Source organism: Brassica oleracea, chromosome C3 (assembly GCF_000695525.1).
Source record: "Brassica oleracea var. oleracea cultivar TO1000 chromosome C3, BOL, whole genome shotgun sequence".
NCBI lineage: Eukaryota > Viridiplantae > Streptophyta > Magnoliopsida > Brassicales > Brassicaceae > Brassica > Brassica oleracea.
In genome coordinates this window covers 3,809,700-3,835,525 of record NC_027750.1, presented here as the reverse complement: position 1 = coordinate 3,835,525, position 25,826 = coordinate 3,809,700, and the positions used below count along the sequence as shown (strand labels likewise).

Below are 25,826 nucleotides of genomic sequence, written 5' to 3'. Positions count from 1 at the left end.
CCAAGGGTTTAGGGTTTAGGATTAGAGTTTAGGGTTTAGTGTTTTGTTGACAACATTATTTTTTTTTTGAATTCGTTTTTTATATATTATTTTTATTTATTTTTAAATTTTATTTTGAAAAAATAATATAATTTGCCAAGTTATTTGGTTTCCTTAATTAAAAGATAATAGATTTAAAATGACAATTTTATATTGGTTGGTGAACCTAAAGGTTCACCCTAGGGGGTGAACCCAAGAATAACTCATTCTTGACCACGCAACTATAAAGAGCAACAAATCCTTTTTAAAAAAAAATCAGCTATTATTGTCAAGAAATTAATAAGTTTTAAGATTTTAAAAGCTTCTTCTAAAACAAATCTACGGCGATTCCTGACCACAAAAATAATTAACAGCGGTATTTAAAGTAATTATCTAAAGTCAAACAAGAAATTTAAAGGATTTGATTTTTAAACCATTTTAAATTGCTGGAAAAGTGAAATAAATAAGCCAATCATATGGCGACACGTCTTACTATTCGAGATGAAACGTCTTGTGTTTGAGACGAGACGTTACTCACAAGAAACAGACAAGGTGAGGAGAACGTGAGCTCATGTCAGTGATGTCCCGTCCCCATGGCATTGTCACAAAAGAGAAAAATAGTCGTAGGGGACATAATATCGGTTTCACTGACCTTGACTATAGACTGTAAACCAAGCAACGAGTAACATATTTAAACCGGTTATGGTTCAATCTGATTGAACCGGTTGGTTAAATAGCATAAAACATTAGATGCAAGGTTTTCCAAAAAAAAAAAGTCAAAATAGAAAAGATGATGCTGTTTTGGTGAAGTCAAGATGCATTAACTCGCTTCGGCTCGTCTCATAAGATTTCCCCAACTATCACCAAAGCTCCAAACTTGCGAAGGCTGCTCGATCCAAGGACCGTTCATGATGTTCAGTATGCTACACGCTTCACTGTACTCAAGCTCAGGCAACAGCTTTGGCGTCAGTAAGAAACACCTACACGAGAAACACATTGTTTCTTACTTTTCAACACAAATTCCATAAACGAGACATATAATGCAAAGAACAACAGATTCTCAGAGCAATTCCCAAGGAAAACTTACTGCGGTGTGTTTGGTTGGCTAGCAGCTCTAACCAGTTGTTGAAACATCTTCCTCTCGTTTATAGGATCCATACCTGCAGAAGCAAATTGCACATTTTTAGAAACTTTTAGCAGACAGTTTCTTTTATAAAGCTGCACACTTTTTACCTTGATTAATCTCATCAACAACCCTGAAAGGACAGTTTGTGAGATCTTGAAGAGAGACGAGGTAGAGGATGGTTGACACAGAACGCTCTCCTCCAGACTGGTGGTGAGAACTTAGAACCTGAAGCTGCCCAGATTCCCTGAACTTCACTTTGATATGTATCCCGTATTGATCAAAGTCGATGTCACGCTCATCCAGCGAAACTTCCCCTGCAACAGCCATTTCTTGGAAGTTATGGCTGAAAGTTTCGTTTATCTGAGCAACAAGCCTTCTCAGCGTTGGAAGCCATTTCTCCTTCAGAGATTCGATTTCTTTCAAGCATCTGCTCAAGTCTCTTTTATCAGCCTCGAGCTTTGTGGTAATAGTTTCTATCTGACTCTGGCGATGCTCATACTCTTGGAGTATGTTCTGGTTTACAAAGAGGATCGAGTTGGCTTGAGTGAAATTGTCTTGTATAGCAGCTTCCAACTCTTCTATCGTGGTTGGCATCTCCATGAACTCCTTTTTGAGCTGTGGAGTGATGATTGCAATGGATTCTGCATCCCTCTTGGCAGCTGCTAGCTGCAGTTGCTTCTCTTCAACCTCTTTCTTACAGTACTCAACGCTGAGGGATGCCTGCTGTGCCGTCTTCTCGTACTGTTTGATGTTGATCTCTGACTCTCTGATTTTTCTTTCCAATTCAATCAAAGCCATATGCTTCTCCGCGTAACTCCACTTATTAGCAGCAGCTTCCACGAGCAGCTCCTTGAGATTGATCGCGTATGCATAGCGGTCAGCGTTAGCTTTGGAAGCCTGCTCGATCAGATTAGCGACTGAAGCATCCATGTCCTCTTCTTGCTCCAAGGACTCAAGCTTCTTCTTCCTCTGTTGGTAACGTGATTCCAACTCGCGGCGTTTTTTCTTCTCCATATGCGAGACGTTAATAATCTCCTCCCTCTCTTTATGAAGTTTAGCTGCTGCTTCTTCCAACAGTCTTTGCTCTGTTTGAAGACTCTTGCGAGTTTCTTCAATGGATGATATAGAGTCTTCTAGTTCATCCTTTCTTGATCTCAGTTTCTCAAGCTCTCCAACGTCCATCCCACATAACAGAAGACGTGATGGATGTACAGAGTCTACACTTGCAGAGGAATGTCCACCATACCTTGAGGAAGACCACCGGTAGTGATTGTCCGGTGTCCAAAAATCAGTGACACCCAGCTTAGATACTTCTTCAGCCCTCTGATCGGTAATCTCCGATCCAATGTATGAGTCATCTAGACCAAACTGAGAAGTTAATACCTCCTTAACAGCGCCAGGAGCATCAAATATCTGATCAAGCCGAGAATGAAGCCCAAGAGAACGCATATGATCAGAGATATGAAAGGGAGCCGAGTGGTTGCCGCTATCTCTCACATAGTTTAGAACAGGAACATCAAAGCGTTTTAGATTCCTAACCAACAAATCTCTGTCGTCGGGATCCTGAGTGATAAAAGACTTCCAGATGTAATAAGAAATATGACCCTCCAAATAGCACGCGTTCTCTCGATTTGGGACGTTAACCTCTAGCAAAACGGGACCATATACTTCCCTTTTAAACTCATGACGATTCTGCTGCACCCATTGATACGCTTCATAGATCCTGTCAGCTCCAGAGCGATGCAGCGCATTCAAGAGTTTGTTATTTGCGTTCTCCATCTCCTTCAGCTTATCTACACATTGCCGCAGGGTGTGTCTTTTCTGAGACAAGAGGGTCTCATTCTCCGCCTTCTGATTCTTCTTCCGGTTAATGTTGTGATGCAGCTCTGTAACCTGAGACTTCAACTCTTCAAGTTTGGCTACAGGTTGTTCATATACAGGCAGGTCTTTGAGTTCTTGCTCCGCAGCAGCCAGATCCTCGGTAGCTTTCAGAATCCTCTCTTGGCGATGCTCTTCTTGTTTCTTCAGCTCCTCAAGCTCTTTGTACGTTGCCACTACACGTGCTTCCGCCTCATTTTCTTTCTCGAGCAAATCCGAACGCTTATACCCATTAGTCTCCAGAACTTTCTTAACCTTTTTGCATTTCGACTCCATCTCTCCCCTCTCCTTCTTCTGCTTCTCAACAGGCTCCTTCACATTACTCAAACTCCTCGCAGCCTCATCCAATTTCTTCTCGGCTTCCTTCAACTTCTTCTTAGCAGCCTGGTACTCCGACTTCTTCTTATCATACTTCAGCCACGGCAGCTTCTTCTTCATCGAATCAACCTTCGTCAAAAGCAACTCCCTCTGCTTAACCCTCTCCACATCCTTCTCTTGCTCATCAACAAGAGCCTTAAGCTGAGTCAGCGTCTCCCCATTCTTCGCCACAGCTCTCTCAAGCTGCTTCAGCTCGCGGCTCTTCTCAACAAGGTCACGGTGATGCACAGGCAACTGAGGATCACCAACAGCTTTCTCAGTCTCCTCCAAAAGCTGCACAGGCGTCAGCTTAGCAAACTCACAAACCCTATCTTGCGGCAGAAACTGCGTGAGATTATTAACCTGAATGTTAAACTTCTGAATGACCTCAACAACCTCTCTCTTACTAACAGAGTTCCCATTAAACATCCACTCAGACTTGTTCCTCGTATCAATCTTCCGAAAAACCGTGAACTTCTCCTCACTAGTTTTCCCTCTGAGAGTTATCTTAACGTAGCCAGAATCCTCTCCACGCTTAACGTAAGCGCCGACGCTAGTCGCTCTGCCGAGAAGCTGAGGCTCGCCACCGAGACAAAGCGCAATGGCGCAGACGAGAGAGCTTTTGCCTGATCCGTTTGGTCCGATGACGAGGTTTAAACGGGAACCAGGCTTGCAAACGAGGTGGTTGAAAGTCATGAAGTTGTGAAGCTCGATTTCGACAATGTTCCCAGGGAGGAAATCATCTTCTCCTCTGGAGGTTTTGAGTCGCTTCGCGCGGCGTTCAGACATTGGTCAAGTCAGAGGTTCTGTGGGGTTAACCTAAAAAAGGTTCGAACTTTTAAGAGTTAGGATCGGAGAATGCAAAAAGCTAACCCTAAACCCCCAAATTGAATAATCAAAAGCTATAGAATCTGATCAATTTTAGGAAAAAGTTTTAGTTTCTAATATCAAATCGAATCACAAGAACTCATGATCAGACTCTCTTCTCTCAAGCATATACCCCTGTGAATGAAATTAAAGAGGAAAACGAACATCCAAAACTGACCTGAAAGAGTGAAACCGATAGTCCAGAATCGTACCATAAGAAGAAAAAAAACCCTAGATTCTGTGAATCGCGATTCCCAAAGCTACAGTTTGTTTCGAGAGCTGAAAGTGGCAACGACGAGAAGCGAAAACCCGGGAAAAAAATAAAAAGCACGAGACGATACTCTTTAGGTTAGGGCTTTTATCAAAACAAATCCGGTTCGATTAGTTTTTGACATTGAACCGGGTTTAATGATTTGATTATACCTGGTTATGGTTCAACCCACCCCGGTTCATGTATAAGATTCAGTTCTTGCCTTCTTTATTTACTAACTAGTGGTATTCCGGCGCTACGCGCCGGGTTCGTATGTTTCATTCTCTAATGATTTCAAAATTATTTTTTTGATCATTTTGATAGTGGTTAGTGATAGTAGTGTATCTTTGTTTTGTAATCGTTTAGGTCAAAGAAAATAGCATAAATGGATTTTTCAAATATTAATGCAATAAATATAAAATAAATAGTTGATAGTTTAACCAAAATAAATATAGTTGAACTTAAAACATAAAGTAAAATCTAAATGTAAAAAATAATAATAATATATAACATATAAAGTTTAATAATATATGTCAAAATACCTAAATTTAACAAAAACAATAGTTTAAATTAAATTTTTGGATGGAAATGCAATAGATATTTCACGTACATTTGGTATTTGAGTTTTTTTAGCTATTTTATATATTTAATTTTGATTATTTATGTATATTTTCATGTACTTTGGATAACTTCAAAATATCTTATGGATATTAAATCTGAAAATAATTAATATATTTACACAAATAAATCTAATTCGGATACATTCGGATACTCGAAATATTTTGGTTCGGATCGGGTTCGGTTCCAGTTCTCTCTAGATTCCAAATTTTTGAACTCATTTAAATAATTAATCAGTTTTGCTTTGGGTTCAGTATTACTTTCTCGGATCGGAGTCGTTCGATTTTTCGAGTTAGGATTTTTTTGCCTAGCTCTAATTGAAATGTTATTTTGACTTTATATGTAGTTTATATTGTTTTGAACACATTTTTGCAGTAGGAAATGCAGAAAAGTTTTGAATAATATATTTAAATTATAAAAGTTTTTGATATCAGTATTATATTAATTAGTCTAAAGCGTTCTGCTTCAAATTCAACGTTCAAGAATTACGTATTCATTCATATGCACAGTTATTGTATGATTGAATAAGTCTTAAATATAGAGATTATACAAATCAGATTGGCAAATAAAGATGGGAAAGTGCAAATTGAGTAATTCCACGCTCTGAAGATTTTCTTGGCTTTTATCCAATAAACCAGTGAAGTTAAAATTCTCAATCAATCTTTGAGGCTGTTTGTCCATTAATGCATTCTTTAACACCTTCCCAGTTGCAGAGATCTGTTCCTTGCCATGGAATCAAGTTGGACGGATCAATGAATTATCTTAGACTCAGTAGAGCTTCAACGTCGCTTGATCTCATCGTAGAAAAATATGATGTAAACATCACTAAGAAGAACATGTAGAAATAAGAAGAGTAAGAGGCCATGATCGAATCGAACATAAGAAGAAAGTTTGCTACTCAGGTTTAGTAATAGGCATGTATTATCCAAATTCTTGGTCACGCAAACATAACATGTAAAATGTTACGTCAAGCCAATGCTTCGTTGAGCTGTAATTAGCAAAAGAGCAGTTGAGATGTTTATTAAATCTCACTTCTTTCTTCACTCTGCCCTTTTTAATAAATTTGTGTATATTTATGAATCATATATTTGCATATTTGGTCATATATACATGTGCTTACACATGTGCCTCATTCAATAATGGTTCATAGTGGATATCAGAGAATTTAAAAAATAGAAAGTTTTGCGTCTTTTTATATGATGTCCATTCATCTTACCTTTCATCTTAGCTTCAACACGCTAACATAGTAAGCACGGATAAGAGTTGTGTATAAAAGTAAAGTAAGTTCTGATCCTACTTTCTTCATCTGAACTGAAGGAAAGCATAAGCAGCCATATCACTCATTTTCTTGGTCCTCCCATACGCACTAATCATGTAAAACTAATCCGAAAAATTATTCAGAACACATCTGGTTTACAGTCAATAATACACTTCTTGACAGGGTCAAACATAAGAAATATCGTTTGTCATGACTTTGATTCAAAAGTTAGTAGTAACTCACCTTATCCCTGAAACCAAAATCAACATTTTTAACCGTGACTACCAATCTTCCATTTGTTCCACCTTATGGTGACCGAATTTTCATCTGCTCTGGCTGAAATAGCTTCTCAATGAGTTTCTGTTCTTGGAGCTTTTTAAGTTTCTGTTATAACCCAGAAAAAGGGGAAACATAACCTCAAACTTCCATAGCCAGTTCACAGATAAAAGAGGAGAAAGAATAGTGATATAGCCCATATGCTTAAGAAATTGTGGACATTTCAATCGATAATCAGCAAAGTAAAAGAGTAGGCAAGAATAATGAAGTACATTTGTGCAGCTTGCTTATTTTTTATGCAGTAGTAGCAGGGCCAGAATTTGCACCAGCACTAAGCCTAGTGATTAAGGTACCTCATAACTCTTTCCAGAACCAAGCATTGGAAAAGCATGTTTCAGTTTGCTGATTTAAACTTCCACTGATTTACATTCATCTGCATCTCTAGCGTTGCAGGCTTTCAGCCTTCCTTCTGCACAATAAAAAGGAAAAAAAAAGAAGATAATATTTACTATCTAGTACATGAGTCTGATATTCAATAAGATAAGCAAATAAAAATTTAGATACTTGCACATACATTTTGATATAGAGTGAAGATATGAAACCAAGCTTCGAAGTCATCTAATTCATCCCAAAGTTTGTTCTGAAAATGTTCTGTAATAAGAAACAGAAATTCATGAACCAAATTCGATCTTATCAGTAAGCACAATGAAACAACATTCAATACAATTTAACCTTATTTTGATTTGAAGAGAGAAAGATGTTTGTCCTTTAATCTAATCAATTGACTTTGATCATCATTGTCAAGCAACCTCATCATCTCCAACGTTTGAGTTTTGATTTCCTTCTGAATAACCAAGGAGGAAAGAGTCCGTTAAACCATAACATATCCCAGAGTGAAGCCTTTCGAAATCAGAGTCCTTATAGAGATTTTCACCTTGGAGAGATTATCCTAGTTGTTATGAATATCTCAGACCCATCGTTCGTTTGCATCATGACTCTATCAACATGGATCTTCTGATTCATATATATAGATTCATTATAAAGATTAGAACCCTCATTTAAATATTTTTAGGATGTCAAAAAAAAAAAAAAAAAATAGGCACGAACTCTTACCTAATTTCAGTCGCCAAAGAAAGTACTCACGATTCTCCTCGTTGCTCGTAACACCGAAAAGCTGAAAGATATTTCAATGATGATCAGGGTGATGGGTTCTTCAAGATATCGAGGTGAATCAGATGAAAAGGATGATTGAAGGTTTGAAGATTGGAACTGTTATAATAGAAGCATTAAACCAAAATGGATGCAATAAAGTAAGGAAGCTGTAAAGGTTAACATGATCCATTAATTTGTAACTTTTGAGAAGAATAAAAGGCCAAGAATAAACCGTAAAGATCTGATGAACAAAAAGTCTGGAAAAAAACCAATGCAAGACATCAGAACTGGCCCAACGAAAATTAACTCAAGATGATTTTAGGAGCTGACAGGTGTCAAAAAATGCTCTATCCTTCTTGCTTACGTGGTTTAATAAGGAGAGAGCAAAGCCTCCTTTATTGTATAAGATGACTAGTTCACTCTCAAGTTTCATGCTTCACTTTACGTTAATTTTTGATAATTAAGCAATTTTTATACAGGTTGATTTAATATATTTAATTAAAAAATATATAGAAAATGTATCTAAGATAATTAAATTTTATAGTTCATCAACTTAAATTATCTTCAAATTTTAAAATTAGTTGGATTGCAAAGCACTAATAATTGATTTTAAATCATTAATTATGAGAGTTTATCTTCTTCACTAAATATTGGATACTGAGATTTGTAAATATTGGATACTGAGATTCTTCAATTTCAATCTCACTTGTTGAGTTTGAACAGTTTTTGCATTTATGAAGAAGTGAATTTTTTTATTTCACTTATATCATTACTGTTAAAGTAAATGTTTATTTAGTTTTCCATTCGTTCATCGGCGTAATCAATTTCTTTATTTTATGAAAATATATAAATTTTTTTAATGATTTAGTATCTATTTCTCAAATAATTTATTTCTCTCTCTCTTTCCCCCTCCCACAGAATCCTCTGGCACCCCCGTATATAAGTTTCAGCTCTTGCCCAATTTTTTTACTAATGACTAGTTCACTCTCCAGTTTGATACTTCACTTTACTTTTTGTTGTTTACTTATGGTACGCGATTTAAAAAGTTAGATCTCTGCTGCTTCAGTTCTAAAACTTTTAATAATTGGTGGTAAAACCAGAGACACGATGATTACACTTGATTCGAACTTTCAGACACTTAAAATCAGTAATGACTTCCCTTCCAATCTTGGAAGAACACACATCCTATAACGTCAATCTTAATGCCATGTGGTCAACATTTCTAGTCAAGACTATTAAACCTGACCATACAGATCCCAATTTCCGACCTCGACGAGTATTACCACCAAGCGGACAAGTCAGATCGACCACCTAGAAATTTAGTTCAGCCACTGGTCTTATCTCTTAGATCTCCAATGCTGTGTTTACCAAACACGACTGAGTTGCCTTTGTACTGTGGATACAAGAAGGCATCACGAAGGTGACTTTAAGAGCTGATTGTATCCAATAGTGCATGCCGGGACCTATCTTGGTTTTAAATAGCGTTTGCTACCCTCGCCATGGCGTTTGGCGACGTCTAGCGATGTCCTCATCGCCTCAAGACCCCAAGGCCATGCGAGGTACACAAAGCGCTCGCTATTGAGCGCTAAACTAGTATCACGTAAAGCATGCAAAGCGCCGCTTCAATGATTCTTCACGAACCAGCATGGTTTGTGCTAATTTAGGTTACTAAACCAACCTTGGTGTAATACAGTTGCTGTGCTTTATGATATAATCTATCGTCAAACCCTAATTTAACTAAAAAGCTGGCAGAAAATAATAGGATCTTCAACTCAGAAAAGAGGGAATCAATTAGGGTTGAATCAGAATTTTACAGTTGATAGTTTTCTGAGTTAGAAATTCTAACCATATTATGATTTGGTGTTCTGCTATTTAGATATTACTATTTTTGGTATGGTGTTTTGGCTTAAACCTTGATGTAATCAATGGAATTAGTATTGTGTTTTTACTACTTAAGGATAGAAAATTATATTTTTGCATGTGTAATACACATGGCGATCGACATAGCTCGCCATGGCGCTTGGCGAGTGTCGATCCCCTCTTCGCTTATGTTCGCAAGAGGCTATTTAAAACCCTTGGACCTATTGATAATTGGAATGATATTTGCTATAAATGATGAACAGCGGAGTAAAAACCATCCCTCAAGAATGGATATATGAGACCAATATCTAAAACCAAGAAATAAATTGTAAAAATAGATTACTGTAGGAGTTCCAGGAGTCTTATTTGAGAACAATCATCGTATTCCTATAAATTTTTATATGCAACGCTTTGACCCCATTACGCAAGCTAAAAGCACAGCAGCGTACTCGTACGTGTACATAACTCCTCAAAACGAAATCTTGATGAAAACCAGGACTTGCAAAGCCAAAATGTAGACGACAAAGGCTGACCTGAGATACATAAGCCTTGTCTGACTCTCATTTCTTGTAGCAGATGAATACGGAAGGTAGGAGTGAGCATCAACTTCATGGTCTGATCCAAACCCTCTATCTGAATTTGTTCTTTTGAATCTGTTCCTTGCAGCGTTCCCTTCAACGTTAAAGCTCTCGTATCTTCTACACAAACTGTTCAGTCTTTCTAACTCCATCTCATTCGAGTGAATCTCACCAACAATCCCCTCTGCTTGGGCCTGACAGGCATAGAAAAAGGTTTCTTTAGTCTAAAGGGGAAAAAATGTAGATTGATCTGGCGAGAGATGGACCTGTTTTGCAGCTAATTGCTCGATTAGAGTATGAAGTTGTTTATCCAGTGTCTTCTCTCTCTGAGCTGTGAATGCAAAACCTTCCCAGTCAGATCATGTCAATCAAACTTTTCAAGCTATCAATCTATCTAACAGAACCATAAACAAATCTATATTGGATTCTGCCTGAAATTAAGCTACCTAACATTGCTTTTTTTGGCTTTATATATGAAGAAAGTTGATGAAGAGAAAGTACCTGGAGAAGGCTGCTTCAGTGCTCTTTCCTGTATAGCAGCCCAACTCTTCTCTAACTCCTGAACCTTCTCTTCCATTGAACTCTAAAGGACAAAACAACTTACACCACACTCAGACACACATGAGTAGAGAATCCTATACCCATGAAAGATAAACAAAAAAAAGAAGAAACCTAACCAAATCGTTCTTTTTGCTCTCCAACTTCTCTAGCATAACAGACTTCACCGCCTCTGTATCAGCAGGCGGTACACGAGATTCGCTAGAGCTTTTGTAATACCTCTCATCTAGAGAAGCTTGTGCATCTTCTTGCTCAGCTGTCAAGCTCTTCTCAACATCTTCTAGCTCCTAAAAACCAAGCAGATCCAAGATTCATAATCTAAACAAAGATCTAATCATCTAGTTCAGCTTTACACACCTTCAACTTCCTAAGAAGTGAATCTGCTTCGTGCGTTCTCTCTTCTATCCTCGCCTCACAGATTGATATAGCATTCTCATACGCACTGTTTTCTTCTAACAGCGTCTGCTCTCTCACTTGAGCCTAATCGCAAAATCAAAAGAGGATCGATCACCACAAAGGCATATCCAATTCATTAGCAGAGATCGAGGGAAGCACCTGTTCACGAGTAGCGGAATGCGAATCGAGCTGGAGAGCGAGAGCGGCGTTGGAGGCGAGGGAGTGAGCGAGGAGGTGAGGTAGACGCTGGGAGATATCCGGCGGAGGCAATCTGAGCCGTAGATCTTGGATCGAACGGCTGAGCGTTGTCGCTTTTCGGCCGAGCTCGTCGACGTATCTCTGCTGCTCCTCCGTGACAACCAGTGGGATCTGATCCTCCTCCTCGTCGCATCCGTCTTTTCCGTTTTTACCGACGACGTCAGCAGCCCAAGCTAGAAGTCCCGCCATGTATCTTCTTCTTCTTCTTCGTCTTCGTCTTCGTCTCTTTGATCTGACATAGACACGGACCGGACTCTCAGAGCTAAACCGAAGCGGTTGGTGACTAAACCGGTCTGGTTCGATTTTGACTGTTGAACTTTCGGTTTCCCCTATCACTCTTTTCCAAGGCTTTGCGTATTTAGTTATTTACACGAAACTCATGTTTCCGCTTTCCACTGGGCCTTTAACACATTGGGCTTATAATTACGACGTCCATATCAAACTAATCGCTCTTGAGAAAACACTTGAACAGTTTTATTGGTATAGTTTAACATATTCTTAATAATTTAAATTAAAAATAAATTTCATTCCATTTAATTCCTCTGAAAGGTTACCAATTTTGCTACAAAAATATTTCTCTGCAATGATTTCATTCCATTAATTTTATTCCATAACTTCTATCATTCCATTAATTGACATTCTATTTTTTAAAGTTTAAAGATTTACTAGACATATATGTAAGCTCTTTAGATCCAATAACTATTTATTCAGACTCTTTCTGACTGTTCGTATTCTTAGAGCAAATTCAGTACTTTTGTTTTTATCACAAATTCCAACATAAACCCTAGTCCCATGTACCTAGTTCCCGAGGTACTAGAAGAGATCTTCCTTGGTCTGCCATTGAAATCCATCCTAAAATTCAAAATCGTCTCAAAATAATGGAGATCAATACTGGAGTCGAAGAGGTTCGCGAGGGTAGGCGTATGGTGAATATTCAAAAGAAACTGAGAATCATAGTGGCAGTAGACCGAAACCTAATCCAACATGAATTACACATGGACGAAGAGATAGAGATGGTCTACTTACACAGCAATGTCTTACACAGCAATGTCGCCGCCTCACGGTCGTCGCTGTCATGTGCAGTCTTGTCTGCATCCCCGTACCTGGTTGGGTCAAAGTTTTCAACCCTTCCACTGGAGTGTTTCTTAGATTCTCTTCCGGTCCAGAGACAATGATATCGCGTGATTTCTTAGATCCTCGATTTGAGATTTTCCCTAGATGTTTTTTTTTTTGACTAAAGGCTTTCAAATTTAAATAGCATAAAACGTTTACAGGATAGAGTGATAAAACCCTATAGCGAGATAAAGCTTACATGAGCACATTATGATAGTTAAAATCTCATACCTATGAAACTACTTAGGTAGAAATTAGCAAAACCAACTATGAAATAAAAGACAGTAGCTAGCGTTTGGATCCTCGGCCACGCGGACCATGTTTTCCTTTCCATTGTATTGTCTTCCATTCCAAGTCTTGGTATTTGATAGGAGGTTTTGTCTCTCTCCCACCTCTTGTCAAGCTGAGAGAGCCCATTGACTCTAACTCAGCTTCATCCACGTCACCTAGCACAGAGAAACAAGAAGGACTCTCGAATACATTAGCGTTAGGTGTTGTGGTTACAGGGTCAACAACAGAGGTTTTTTGGACCTCCTTGCTGATATTGTTTGATGGAACAGTTTCCATAATGGGTGTTGTAGTGGCAGCATGAGCAGATAGAACATCTGCTAAGATGGCTGTAGAAGTGATCAAGCTTGGCGATGCAGCAGGTGCAACTTGGCTTTCTGTAGAAACATCTGAGGAAACAAACAGTGGTTCATGATCAGTAACAAAATCCGAACCTGAGCTTGGAGCAACTTTAGAAGTGGTGGTTTCTTGGTCAGTGAGCTCTTTTTGTTGAAATGTTGAAGTATATGGGGCATCATTCTCATTTTGATGAATAATGATGTCAATATCCACAACAGGTACATCCGCACTAATAGCCACTGAATTTGACGGCAAGGTAGAATTCTCTGGAACTTTGGGATGCTGAAGGCACCTCTTCTCTTTGTGGCCTAAACACCCATACCTCTCACAAGTAGTAGGGATCCAAGTATAGTCAACCTTAACCAGAAAAATATTGCCTTGTTTATCATCAAGAGCTATAAGCTTTGGAAAGTCCTTATCCAATTCCATTTCCACCAATACTTTGGCTTCACCCATGTTGGTAGGATCTAGACGAGGTTTATGTGTTAAGATGGGCTCACCGAGACCAGAGGCAACATGACTAATACCCAATCTAGAGTAGCAGCAGTCGGGAATGTCCTTCAAAGTCACCCATACCGGAAGAGTTGAAACTTATGGAATTTTAAATGAACCCTCTGGAGTGTACGGCAACACAAAAAGCAAGCAATTGTCAATATGGCATACTCCTCTTTGAATAATCCATTGACGAGTAGGTTGATATGGGATATGAAACATATACGATGAATCATTAAGCTTCTTACAAGAAATCTTACAGCTTCTTCCCCAAAGTCTATTGACTACAGCATGAACTAGGCCACCCGGAGGTAAAGAACATTTATAAAATTTTCCAATAACATATTCATCCTTATTCTCGGGTCCTAATCTAAGGACTTTAGAAGGGATTGATACCTCAGGTGTACCATCGAATCGGTAGGTAGGTGAAGCTGCCCGATACAGATTGCGTGATTGGGGACCCAATCTTGCAGCCCATGGGAAGCGGAGAGTGCCATCAGCTTTAAGCTCCGGAGGTGGCATTTTCTCTATCGGAATCTGCAGGGAGCGAGTAGGATGCTTGCTCTTGTGTTGCTTGTTCAAGATTTCATCATTAAGAGTTGGCCAAAGAGCAGCAAGTTGATTTCCCACAAGCGCAAGGTCGTAACCTCTTAGAGTACTTGGGTCAGGAGGAGTAACGGGGGGCTTGAAGATGAGTGGTTTAGCCCATGAACCCAAAGAAGGCACAAACTGAGAAAGAGAAGCTTGGGTAGCAATCAGTGGAGGAGCAGGCACATGATGGGGTACTTGTGAATCACACTTGTAAACCAGTGGAGCTGCTTGTGCGTTGAGAACTGGCAGAGAAACATGTGTACCGCTGGCTTCAACAGATGGAGACAGAGACAAAGGAGGAGAGACAGAGGCCAGAGTAGCAGAGTTGGCCTCTTGGTGGAGCAAGGATTCAGAGCCCATAGCACCATTAGACTTTGCTGATGAAGCTCCTAAGGTCAGAAGAAGATGATCTTGAAGCTTGCCACTGTTACTCGACGGAGACGGCAAGGTGGAGCTCGGAGAGGCCATGGCAGAGAAATTGATAGGGAGAGAAAGATGAGTAGTAGACTGCAAGGATGGGGAAGCTGGGACCTACCAGCAAGGCTGCAGCCGGCGAGGTCGACGAGAACGAGCTTATCTTCCCTAGATGTTGGAGGATGGGATTCGGTAAAGACAATATCACTGAGAGATATAAGATGGTGAGGATATGTTTTAACGATGATTTGGAGATTCGTCGTAGCGAGATTCTTGATGTTAACATTGGGAGATGGAGGAGACTGAGTCCACCTCCTTATGTGTTAGGGTTTAGATGGAAGTCGACATGTGTGAATGGGTCCATCTACTGGGTAGAAGTAATTCCTCGGCACAAACTTTTAGCTTTGAATCTTCACACAGAAGAGTGGCGTGACCTTACACTACCGCTGGGAACATTAGGAACTTCATGCCAAGTAGCAAACCTTGAAAACCGGCTGGCCTTAGCCGCAACCTATTTTAGTAATCATCATTGGAATGTGAAGATATGGTGCATGCATGTACCACAAGATGAAGCATGGAGCGTGATTTATACCATACGTTTATTCCCTTCCGAGCACCGTTACGACGGCGTTTTCCCTTTATGGTTTTGGGCTAGGCCAGTGGCGGTTTCTAAGCAAGGAAATCTTTTTTTCCATGACAACTGCAAGAGGTTGTTCAAATATTACCCAGAGACAGATGTAGTTCACTGCGTTCATAGAGATATTTGTGTGATATCTCCTTTTGTTGAAGATTTGGTCCCACTTGGACGTTTGGATTCTGTTCCGGACATGATGAGGACATATGGACTTCAACATCTAGATCATGTGCCCTTCTCCTCTAGGATATCCAATTTTTTCAGACGAATGGAGTTCCCGAGTAGTTTGATCCCTACTGCTTTTGTGACTCTTGCAATAATTCAGTTTGGTTCCCTATTGTCTAGGGTCTAGGTCTTGATATTGTTTCGTATCCGGCTAGTGGTCTCGTATTGATTCACTTTGACTTCTTGTTACACTTTCAAATAACATACTCTTTCAAATAAGGGAAGAGTTTGAACTATGATACACTTTGACTTCTTGTTATTTACTGTTTTTATGAGGAATGTAATGGCATGGAGAAATGTTATGGAATGGTTTCATTATCATTGATATCTAAAAGAAAAGACTCTCTAGGTTCCTTAAATTATCTGCTAAAGTTTGATATCTATACCGTATAATTAAGTAAGTAAATAAATCTGAGGCATCTATGCTTTTACCGCTTTAATAATGGAAAATAGTGGAGATTTTAACGTGGTTCTAGCTCATGAAGAGTGATATGTGGTTAGCCTTTTTTCACCTGCGGTTCAAGAAAGAAGTGGTTTGCTTATTATATATCTTTTGTCTACTGTGGTTTTGAAACTTCTCTCACATGTTTTGGAGGCCTTGTATGTAATTTGCAATTTTTTAAAAAATTATGACTCAATTTCAGAGATAGAGAGATGAACATTATATCGGTTATGTGTTTTTATCATTTATCAATTTATATGGTTGCTAATACTTTATTTTTTTTGAGATTTAAGGATAAGTGCTTGTTTTCTTGAGAAAAAGAGAAGAGAACAAGAGTTCAGGGACCATATAAAGCTTTGTATTTTAAGTTTTGTGCGGATTCTCCACTTTACATGGCTCTGAGAAATTGTCTAAGGAAAAAGTGCAAAAGTGCAGTGAATTTTGGCAAAAGGCAATCACTTTTATCCACTTTCACTTGATATCTCGAATCCATCACAATAATATTCACATTCATTTGGCACTTAGATATTCGCTAGTTCTTAAACTTGTTAAATTTTGTGGTTAGATCGTAGAAACTCAACTACCTTCAAGTTCTTTGTTGATGATATGCCAGTATTATATGCATCCGGAGATATCTTTGATTTGCTTGCATGGTATATAAGTTTGTGCTACACAAGACTACATTTTCTGGTGGTCTGATAACTTTGTCACACTTCTGGCTTCGGTGAATGAGTGAGATCCATTTTATGTGTCTCAAGAAGAATATGTATTATGCCACTCTGGTGGCTAGATTCATATGGATTTTATAACACTCAACGTATCTTTTGAGAGAATTCATCAGCTTAACAGTGGTGACTAAATCATAAAGACCATCATTGACAAACCCAATGGATATTATCAACTACATACAGCAAAATCCTTAACAATCGGTCACTAATTATATAAACGGAACACGGAAAAGTGCGGAAGAGTGCAAAAAAAAAGGAGTAAGTTAAGAGACACCGCTTTGTATTTATATGGCTTACCCAGAGGGTTGTTAGTTTGTAATTGAGCTTTTGGTTGTATGTTATTTAGTTATTAAGTTGTACTGTTGTACTAAAAGGTGTGTGTGAGAGTCGTGACTTTAGATTGAATAGTTGTGTCTTACTGTGTGTGTGTGATAAACAGTAAACAGTAAATTACTGTGTGTGTGAACAATAATAGTCATGTCTCTTTCAGTAATAATCTTGTTATCAAAAAAATTGAGATATTGACAAACAGTAAATAGTGATATCAATATCTTCCAACAACGGTGATGGGTGTCTTTAACGTCAATAAGTAAACTGCAACATAAATTTTTATCAAGGCTTAATGCAAAATCCAGAGATAAGACATGAACAAAAACAACTAGGTGCTAATTAGGGGAATAATAACTAAGTAGCTTCTTAAATAGAGGAACAAGTACGGCCATAGCATGTTCGAGCAGTTCAAAGATGTTTGCCCGGATGCTTACTTGCACTGCCCCTCTGCTGTTCAGATTAGCACGAGCAGTTAGATCAGATGAACGTCCTATGTGCACTTGGGTCTGAATATTCCCTCCGATAGCAAGACTCCCATGCCCATCCACCACAGAAAGTCCCAGAGTAGATAAAAAAAAACTACCAAGCAAGTGAGCTTCTAAACTACCCCCATAAGCCGCATCACCTCGACAAGTCATTGCCCCACCACCACACACATCCATTCCGAACCTTTTATTAGCAACCAACTTACGTTCTGCTTTCACCCCCGCAGACACCGAATCACCCAAGAGCGTTGTAGCTAGACCAGCCGCAGCATTGTGTTTCATAAAATTGGAATCACTTCGAAGAGTGCAAGACAATTCATCCCAAGTCTTTTTTTTGCATCTCGAAACCTAGGGAGGTTGATCTATTACCCTCCTCTCCATGTACAACCAAGCTGGCCATTTCCAGCTGCACGTCTGCACCTTTCATTTTCATGAGGTTGTTCTCTGTCACTTTGCCCGAGTAAGACATATGTATCTTTTCTTTAACCAAAGTCCCTTTAGCACTTAGACCATCATAGCCAATATCATGATCCCACCCCGGAACAACCAGGACTGGATTAACACGTAGCAACGGGTTGGAGAGTTCAATAGGTGGATGGGTGCGAACAGGATGATTGTTAGTGTCATACCATATCGGTATAGGTACTGGCATGGTAGGTGGAAGAGTAATATGAGGTCGACGTCTCTCGTTTTCCTCTTCCATCTCTAGTTCCGCCTGGTGCTCAAACTCAACACGATACTGCTCCTTCTGATACTAAGCCTAGAAATTTCAGCTTCAGTCAATCGCTTAAAAGGAGGAGGAAGCTGATGTGATTCCAGAAGAGATGAGAGAAAAAGTGACAGTGGTTGAGCCGTGGATTCCACAACTAATGGTCGACTATTATAATTACGATCATATGCATTTTCTTGTGCTAGAATCTTGGATGCAAACTAGAGTAACAGCAAATGAGGCTTCCACGCTTGACCATTCGGTAACACTCTATGACCCGCCCGGTTGGTCCTGCAAGCAGGGTGGTTCTCAACTAAAGACACAGGGTTCACGAGCCGCAAATCTCGAGCTGCTTGGCGAATGTCCAGCTGAATGGCAAGACAACGTCGTGTTACAAACATGTCGTAGCTAGAGGCAGCGCCATCTGGTGGAGCGGAAGCGGCGTGAGTCAAACCCACGATGGCGTTAGACCATATCGACGGTCCAAGAACATGGGTAATGGTGCGCAAAAGAAGCATGTCGTCATCTATGCTTTGCGTTTGCGTATCCAACCTATCGAGATATAAAACAACATCCGGTGGACTTTTTTTTTGATGAAAGCCCTAATAGACTTGAGGGTTTTCACGTTCTTTGTGTTGATCAAACCATGATGGTGAGAGGCCTGGAGTGTCGATCACCCGGACTTTGATTCCCTGAACAAAACCCTCAACAAGCTGAACCCTCTTCGTCCCCATCTGGAACGCATCGGTGGTACACATCTTCTTCACTTCATGATCATCATCGAAAATAGAATTAATCGTAGCACTCTTGCCAACACCGGTTTTACCGAGCAACATAATCGTACAAGAAAAATCAAGCGGATGATCCTGATTCTGTCCCTCAAGCTGTTCCGCCATGGAAATGGCACGATTAATACTACTAATAAAGGCACCAACACCACGGCTGCTTCCCCTAGACAGCTCAGGCAATCCAAGCCTATACAAAAACTGAGCAACAACAACGTTGTTACGTGGAGTTTGCCCTAATCTGTGTGAAAGCCTCAGAAACTTGACCCTGGTCTCATCGATCTCTGCAGTGGTAGTGGTAGGGTGCTGAGACAGTACGTTGCCATTGACACGGCGTCGTGGAGTGGGTTTCAAAAGAGGAGCACCACGCCCAAGGCCTAGTACTGGGGGAGCAGGAGGTATCAATATATTGTCGTTGATGATTCTATCGTCTGCATTCTTCTTCTCTTCCATGTCTTCTGACCTGCTCGCTCACAAAACCATAACCAAAACGAAATCACCAACCAAACAAAAACACGCTTTAAGCTTTGATATAAAGTTCCAACGTCCCTAACACTTATAAAAATAGCTCAGAAACGAAACCCTAGCTCGCCAAAAACTCTGGAATACTCACTAGCCGCTTTCATTGAAAATGAACCCTAAACGCTTACACAAAAGAGAGAGAGAGAGAGAGAACAACTGCAATGGTGGAAATCTAACCTCGTTTAGAGAGAGAGAAAAGAGAGAGAGAGGCAAACTTCTGACGGCGGGAAGGAAGATTGTTTAGGACTTTGACTGCCAACACTTTTAAACTTATAATGACTTTACAAAAAAAATATTGACGTGAAAAAGTAAAAGTCACAAATTAGCGTGAAGGGAAGATGGAAGTTGAGGCTTTTAAACTGCATGTCTATATTGCTTAAGAAAGAATGGAAAGAATATAGAGTTAGTATATGCATTCCCATAAGCTTTTGCAGCAATATATTCCCCTTCTCAAGTCACTTTTGCAGCAATATATATTCTCCTTCTCAATTGGCATTGGAAGTGGCTGAAGCATCGCATATGCATTCCCATAAGCTATTTAGTATATAGTATATAATAATATACATATATATATATATACGAGTGGGCCATCCGCATAAACACAAATGATGAATCTTGCTCTTATCTTTTAGAATAAAGAGCTGTACTTGCTCACCTTTCCAAGGTATATGCTAATTAACGAAAGACAAGTGACATCAAAAAGAAGAAGTGACATTGCAACTAAGGATGCCCTTTTGCCATCTGGAATGGGCCGTATAGCTAAGCTTATCTGAGGTTCTTCCATGATTAAGCTGCTCAAGTCTTTATGTACCTACCATTCGATAAACATTCCGATGAATAGATTTCGCTTTTGCTCGTAAATGTTATTAGCAACGATCTAATTATATTTAATATCTAGGCTTATAGGTTCCTAAGACAAGTTATCCAACAAAACAAATAATCCAACAAGATGTAAAGATATACGAAAAGCACATGCTAGTGATCAATGTATCCAAAAACCACCCAGATTGATTGTGACTTTGCAAGTGAGAGATAGTTTGACCTCCACCCCCGCCATCAACAGATTTCAGCTTTTATTGGGCCTACTATTAAAGATGAAGCTCGTTAAAGCCCATTAAGAAAACAAAGAATCAGAGACGGGCCCATATTAAGTACTCTCACTCCTTGGCAACATAATCAAACATGTTTTCATAGTTGATTTAGGGTAAATGTTTCCTAGTCCTAATAGACTTCCTCGGATGAAAGTCTTTATAAAAGGATTAGAGAGGGGCCAAACTTCCTTTATCATCATCACAATTCTAGCCATCGAACATGAGTTGTGAAACGATAATAATCAAAGGAGTGAACTGCTCAAAAACGAGATGGTTATATCGAGGAATAGGCACGTTAGTATGCGTGGGTTGGTTAACTAGGTTAATTGTCGCACTCCTGGCTACTTCTTCGTGGTCCAGTACTTTGAAAGACGAATCAAGTGCCTTAGGGATATGCTCAGTACCACCGTTCTCTTATATTGCGTTTAAGGTGGTGAGCTCGTTTTATGTTCCTGTTCCAACACCTAGACCTAAACCAACTCATCACAACTCGGGAGCTACAAGACATTATTTTCCTTACGCCGTCGGGTTTATGATGATCATGATGTGCTCCACATGCTCCTACTTTCGCATGATAGAGTTTTGTATCTGCAATTTTATGATTTTCGCTGGATATTTGGCCGTCTTTCAACTCTCTACGCCTTTAAAATCTGTCTATATACAACATGTTGTCCACGCGTATTTGATGTTGTGTTTGGTTGGGTATTTAAGTTACCAGTTACCTGTTTGGACTGCTTATGGCCTAGCTGCCTTGCTGCTTCTCAATACCTTTCTCTTGAAAGGAATGTTCCCCGAGGAGGAGGAGGAGGAGAATGACAAGTCTCCGGTCTGATCTCAACGTTAATATTAGGGATTTTTCACGTCTTTTGTTTCTTTTTATAATATAGCTCCTTAATATCTCATTTTGTATATTATCAAGTAATTTTCTTGCATTTTGAAACCAAATTTTGAGTTGCAACCCTTTGACAATGGTTACATGATCAAATTGTATCTTATTTCTCTGGACCTTACATCTATCCTTACATCTATGAGGTTGAGAAGTGAACTCATATATATATCAAAGATCATTTAATTGGTCCAAATCACTTATTGAGATTGAAAGTTTGAAACGCATACTCATATATAGGCAATCCCCAGCTTGTAGTTGTTATTCACCGTTGAAATAAAAGGCAATAATTCACATATAGAAGACGATCGATCATTATTTTACGTATACGTAAATTTTCAGAAACCAATTCCAGCTCATTGATATATATGTCCGTCGAAAAGAATTACAGAAATTATCAAGTTACTTTCTCTTGGGTAAGGAGAGCTGGTGGTACTTATGTGTTTTCTTTTCGTATGCACGTATATATAAATACATTGTTTTTGCTCCCAAAAATATACATGTAGAATATAATTACCACCTTTTTGTTTCTTGTTTACAACTTTAAAATTATATCACCAATTATTTATCATCCATCATCTTCAAGTGAAAGAAGAAATAGCCATCATCTCCAGTTATCTTTTTTTTTTTTTTTGGTTTATACAAACTACAATAGATATAACTCATAGACGTAATCTTCAAATTCACTATTCATCAAAAGATAACACAAACTTTAGTACGTAGTTAAACCGTTAAAAAATAATTTATCAACGGTGCTAGCTCAGTGAAAAATACATAAGAAATCCGCTTTATTCTCAGCCTAGAAATATATGGGCTGAAACTTATTAAGTTCGATCACAAACAACTCATGACGGATGATGAGTCCTTGGATCATTTGTAATACAAGAGAAGTCTTGATCCAAGTCATGATCCAAGGAAGAAGAACAGTATCTACCACGGAAACTTGTGCTTCCCCCTTCAAGCTTCTTCATAGATGTGATAACTTGTTGAAGTTCCAAGTTTTCCTCTTTAAGACTCAAGTTCTCTTGAAGAACAAGATCATTGCTATCCGAGGCTTGGTTAAGCTTTTCTAAAATCTGGTGGTTCTCGCTTCGAAGCCAAGCAACCTGCGAGAGAAGCTCATCTAAGTGTCTTTGCTTTCTCATTCTTGACCTTCTTGCTGATTCTCTGTTAGATACCATACGTCTTTGCTTTCTCTCGCTGATGACGAATGTCTCTTCAGTTGCTTCATCGGACGTGGTAGAGTTGTTGTTGCTTGCTGGAGATTGTAGATTATTGAGTTCTTGAATTTGAGGGTATGAGAGAAGATTGAGATTGTTATTGGTTGAAGGGTTTAAGTTGTTGTAATAGGGGTTTAAGTGGAAGTAGTCTTGTTGTTGCATGTTGTTTATACTTGAACTATCATAATTTGGATGCATGGTCAATTTCTCTCTAGTTAGATCTCAAAGAGGGTGAGGTTATGGTAGAGATTGGCTGAGAAGGGGTGTTTATACAGATAGAAAGGCATTAGAAGTGGACCACACTTTCTGTAAATTGGTGGCTTTCGTGACACTTTCATAAGGATTTTGCTTTTGAAAATATATGTTAGATTATGTCTTCTACATGACCATTGGCATGTTTTCTTTCTTTAAGTTATTGCGAAGAATATTTGTTCAGCTTTTTTAATGGCTGCCATATAAATCTACAAGTGTAGTGGACACCAAAGAGGATTTTTTTTCTTGTAAAAATTATTAGTTATGACATCGATAAACAGGTTGAAGTAGTATTATAATTTTTAAGTTGATCCCGATTACAGGTATATTGTTTATTCATCGACCGGTTAATGCATGAGAATGAAAGTACTATGGAAAGCCCATGCCTTATGGTCTATCATAACCTGATAATCAGTGCATGCATACACAAAACTTATATATATATTATATGGGTGTGTATCACTGTGTGTGTGATGACACATGGATGTGGTGCATCGATCATGAAATGGTTAGCTTAGTAACCAAGAGGTAAGTTGTTGAATATGTACACATGTGAGTATAGGAGAGGGTGCCAGCGCATCAAACATGTGCACATACATGATGCATGGTCATGATGTTCAAGAAAGATTGATCTGACAAAGATTTATATATCATCCCCATGCATTATCATGATAATGACACATGAAGACTAGTACCATTGTGGATAAAATCAAGTTTGGATCAGTGTTGTGTTCTTACATCACAGAAAAAGTTTGTAGTTTCTAGCTGTGTGGTTTCAAAATTATTTAAACTTAGAAACAATGCTTTTGTTTTTGACCAAAAAAAATAGAAACAATGCTTTTGTTAGCCAACATATAAAGTGGTAAGAGCATGATTATTGGAAGATTCTTAAGATGGGGTTCTTAGCGAAATATAATAACCCGTCTCTTAACTTTTAACTAAAAAAGCTAAGAACCGACATAAACTTTACAAATTGACTTATTTGGCATCATTAGAGCATGATTATTTTAGCTTTTTTAGTTAAAAGTTAAGAGACGGGTTCTTATATTCCGCTAAGAATCTCACCTTAAAAACCCCGCAATTATCATGCTCTAATGATGCCAAATAAGTCAATTTGTAAAGTTTATATATATTCTTTATTTTACAAATCACTAATTTCTCCGCGTCTTGTTTTCTTTCTAAAAATATAAGAGATTATCTTCTCCTATAAGAAGGATGAATTGCTATATGGTTTTCTCCTGTAGACTTTTAGAGGTCCTAGATTTAAAAAAAAAAAAACAATGTGGTGTTAACTACGTATCACACAAAAAAATAAATCTTAAAGTAAGGAGTTAAATGGTTAGCTGAACTTATAAGTTATAACTACTAAATTAGAATTTTCCTTTCAGTAATTGGAGAATTCCGGACAAAATCATGTACTAATATATTCTTCAAATTTTGTAGAATAATTAAGTATTCTTAATATTTTAAAATTTTAAAGCGGAAATCATGAATAAATAGAATGACTCGTTTCTGGTCTTTCAGTTTAATTTGAGGTAATTACTTAATCACCGTAATTGTTTGTTCTTCTCAAACGTTACGTATTAAATCTCATCAAATCAAGTTATATAAAGAAGATCATGTCAATATACAAGAACATAATTATTACTCCAACTCTTCTCATATTATATGGGCATATATGGTCAAACACCACTATCAACAAAAACCAAACCGAATAAACTCCTTAGTTGCACTAGGAAAGCAAGATGTGTTAGGCAAGTTTGGCTTGTCGTTTTATGATGTTGATTACAAAGGATATAGTACATTTGAGGAGCTGATGACTCAACAACCACTTAAAACCACACACACTTACAAAAAGATTACAGTTTATGACCAATATTTTTGCTTCACTTAGCTCACTAACTAATGTTAATTAGATGAGTGTTATCCCTTAGCTGGTCAAAATAAGAAGATCGTGGTTGTAGGTTTGACTTTATAATATAACGTCATCAAAATTTAGGGAATCGCTTGGGTTTGTCCTATAGTTTCCTTAAGATATTCTTTATAGTTAACTATAGTCGGTGTCCGCGCTACGCGCGGAAAACATGTTCAAATTAAGACATTTTTATTTTTGATTGGTAGCCGCATATTGATTTATTTTAAATTTTCATAAAATTTTATTGTCTTTATGTGTTGAATAAATTTTTTTTTGTGGACAATTTTAAAATTAAAAGAAACGTTAGTCAGTTCACACAGTTTAAAACAAAATAGTTTGAGAGTAGAAATAAGTAATTGTCCAAAGGGAATAGTGTTTGGTAGATAACGGAAAAGAATAAAAATAAGTTAAGGTGTAGACGATGTCTGGGAAGTATACTGTGAATGGTCTTGTAGAGCTGGCACTTTCTATTGGGGGCGGACCTATTGTTAAAAAGAATTTTGTTAGTACAACTTCATTATTGAGTTTGGAGATTTTTGGTCGGCAGACTTACTTGTTGCTTGCATCTTATGGTATAGAAAGTTGTTCGTGATTCCGGGGAGCCTGATCTGGGTGAGCATCTGATCGTGATTCTGGGGGAGGGAGAGAAAGGAGTTTAGTATTTTTGGATAATGTTGTGTATTGTGTTGCAAATAATAATGGATTACCTGGTAAGTGAGGTAGACCGTTGTATATTTCTTTGTAGACTATGTTTTTAACCCTTCCGATCTTTTGATCCTTTCTTTACAAATATTTGTACGGTCACGGGGCAAACTCTAGAAATAAACAACAACATGGAAAAATTATTTTCCTTTTTCAAATTTATTTTTATAGAAATTATAGTTCCATATATGTTTATATATTTTATGTATTTAT

General features: G+C 38.3%; 3 protein-coding genes, 1 long non-coding RNA gene and 2 pseudogenes across 10 annotated transcripts; 1 reads left to right on the top strand and 5 right to left on the bottom strand.

Annotated features, from left to right (window-relative positions):
• Positions 1-656: 656 nt before the first annotated feature.
• LOC106331370 (structural maintenance of chromosomes protein 5) lies at positions 657-11,187 on the bottom strand. Of its 3 annotated transcripts, XM_013769706.1 has the most exons (5): positions 11,154-11,187; positions 11,034-11,083; positions 1,252-3,585; positions 1,106-1,178; positions 657-998 (listed from the first exon to the last, which is right to left on the bottom strand). In XM_013769706.1, the coding sequence occupies exons 2-5, from the start codon at positions 11,038-11,040 to the stop codon at positions 839-841; spliced, it is 2,574 nt and encodes an 857-aa protein (XP_013625160.1). In that variant the 5' UTR covers positions 11,041-11,083; positions 11,154-11,187; the 3' UTR covers positions 657-838. The 3 variants fall into 3 exon arrangements, with proteins under 3 accessions (XP_013625160.1, XP_013625159.1, XP_013625158.1); XM_013769705.1 differs by lacking the exons at positions 11,034-11,083; positions 11,154-11,187 and adding an exon at positions 4,459-4,577 and having other exon boundaries at positions 1,252-4,198; XM_013769704.1 differs by lacking the exons at positions 11,034-11,083; positions 11,154-11,187 and adding an exon at positions 4,425-4,562 and having other exon boundaries at positions 1,252-4,198.
• LOC106331378 lies at positions 5,625-8,062 on the bottom strand. Of its 5 annotated transcripts, none has more exons than XR_001267901.1 (6): positions 7,762-8,062; positions 7,583-7,662; positions 7,381-7,492; positions 7,223-7,299; positions 6,331-7,117; positions 5,625-5,939 (listed from the first exon to the last, which is right to left on the bottom strand). It is a non-coding gene; the product is annotated as an uncharacterized LOC106331378 (long non-coding RNA). The 5 variants fall into 5 exon arrangements; XR_001267902.1 differs by lacking the exon at positions 5,625-5,939 and having other exon boundaries at positions 6,286-6,494; positions 6,616-7,117; positions 7,762-8,059; XR_001267903.1 differs by lacking the exon at positions 5,625-5,939 and having other exon boundaries at positions 6,286-6,756; positions 6,921-7,117; positions 7,762-8,055.
• On the bottom strand, positions 11,127-11,639 carry LOC106329687. The gene is made up of 2 exons (XM_013768354.1): positions 11,352-11,639; positions 11,127-11,276 (listed from the first exon to the last, which is right to left on the bottom strand). The coding sequence occupies exons 1-2, from the start codon at positions 11,637-11,639 to the stop codon at positions 11,127-11,129; spliced, it is 438 nt and encodes a 145-aa protein (XP_013623808.1).
• A 603-nt stretch (positions 11,640-12,242) lies between these two features.
• LOC106329685 lies at positions 12,243-15,673 on the top strand (annotated as a pseudogene).
• A 1,708-nt stretch (positions 15,674-17,381) lies between these two features.
• Positions 17,382-19,478, bottom strand: LOC106329684 (annotated as a pseudogene).
• Positions 19,479-22,224: 2,746 nt separating this feature from the next.
• Positions 22,225-23,048, bottom strand: LOC106331376 (basic leucine zipper 43-like). The gene has a single exon (XM_013769715.1). It carries the CDS (start codon positions 22,940-22,942, stop codon positions 22,370-22,372), a length of 573 nt encoding a protein of 190 aa, XP_013625169.1. The 5' UTR covers positions 22,943-23,048; the 3' UTR covers positions 22,225-22,369.
• Positions 23,049-25,826: the final 2,778 nt, after the last annotated feature.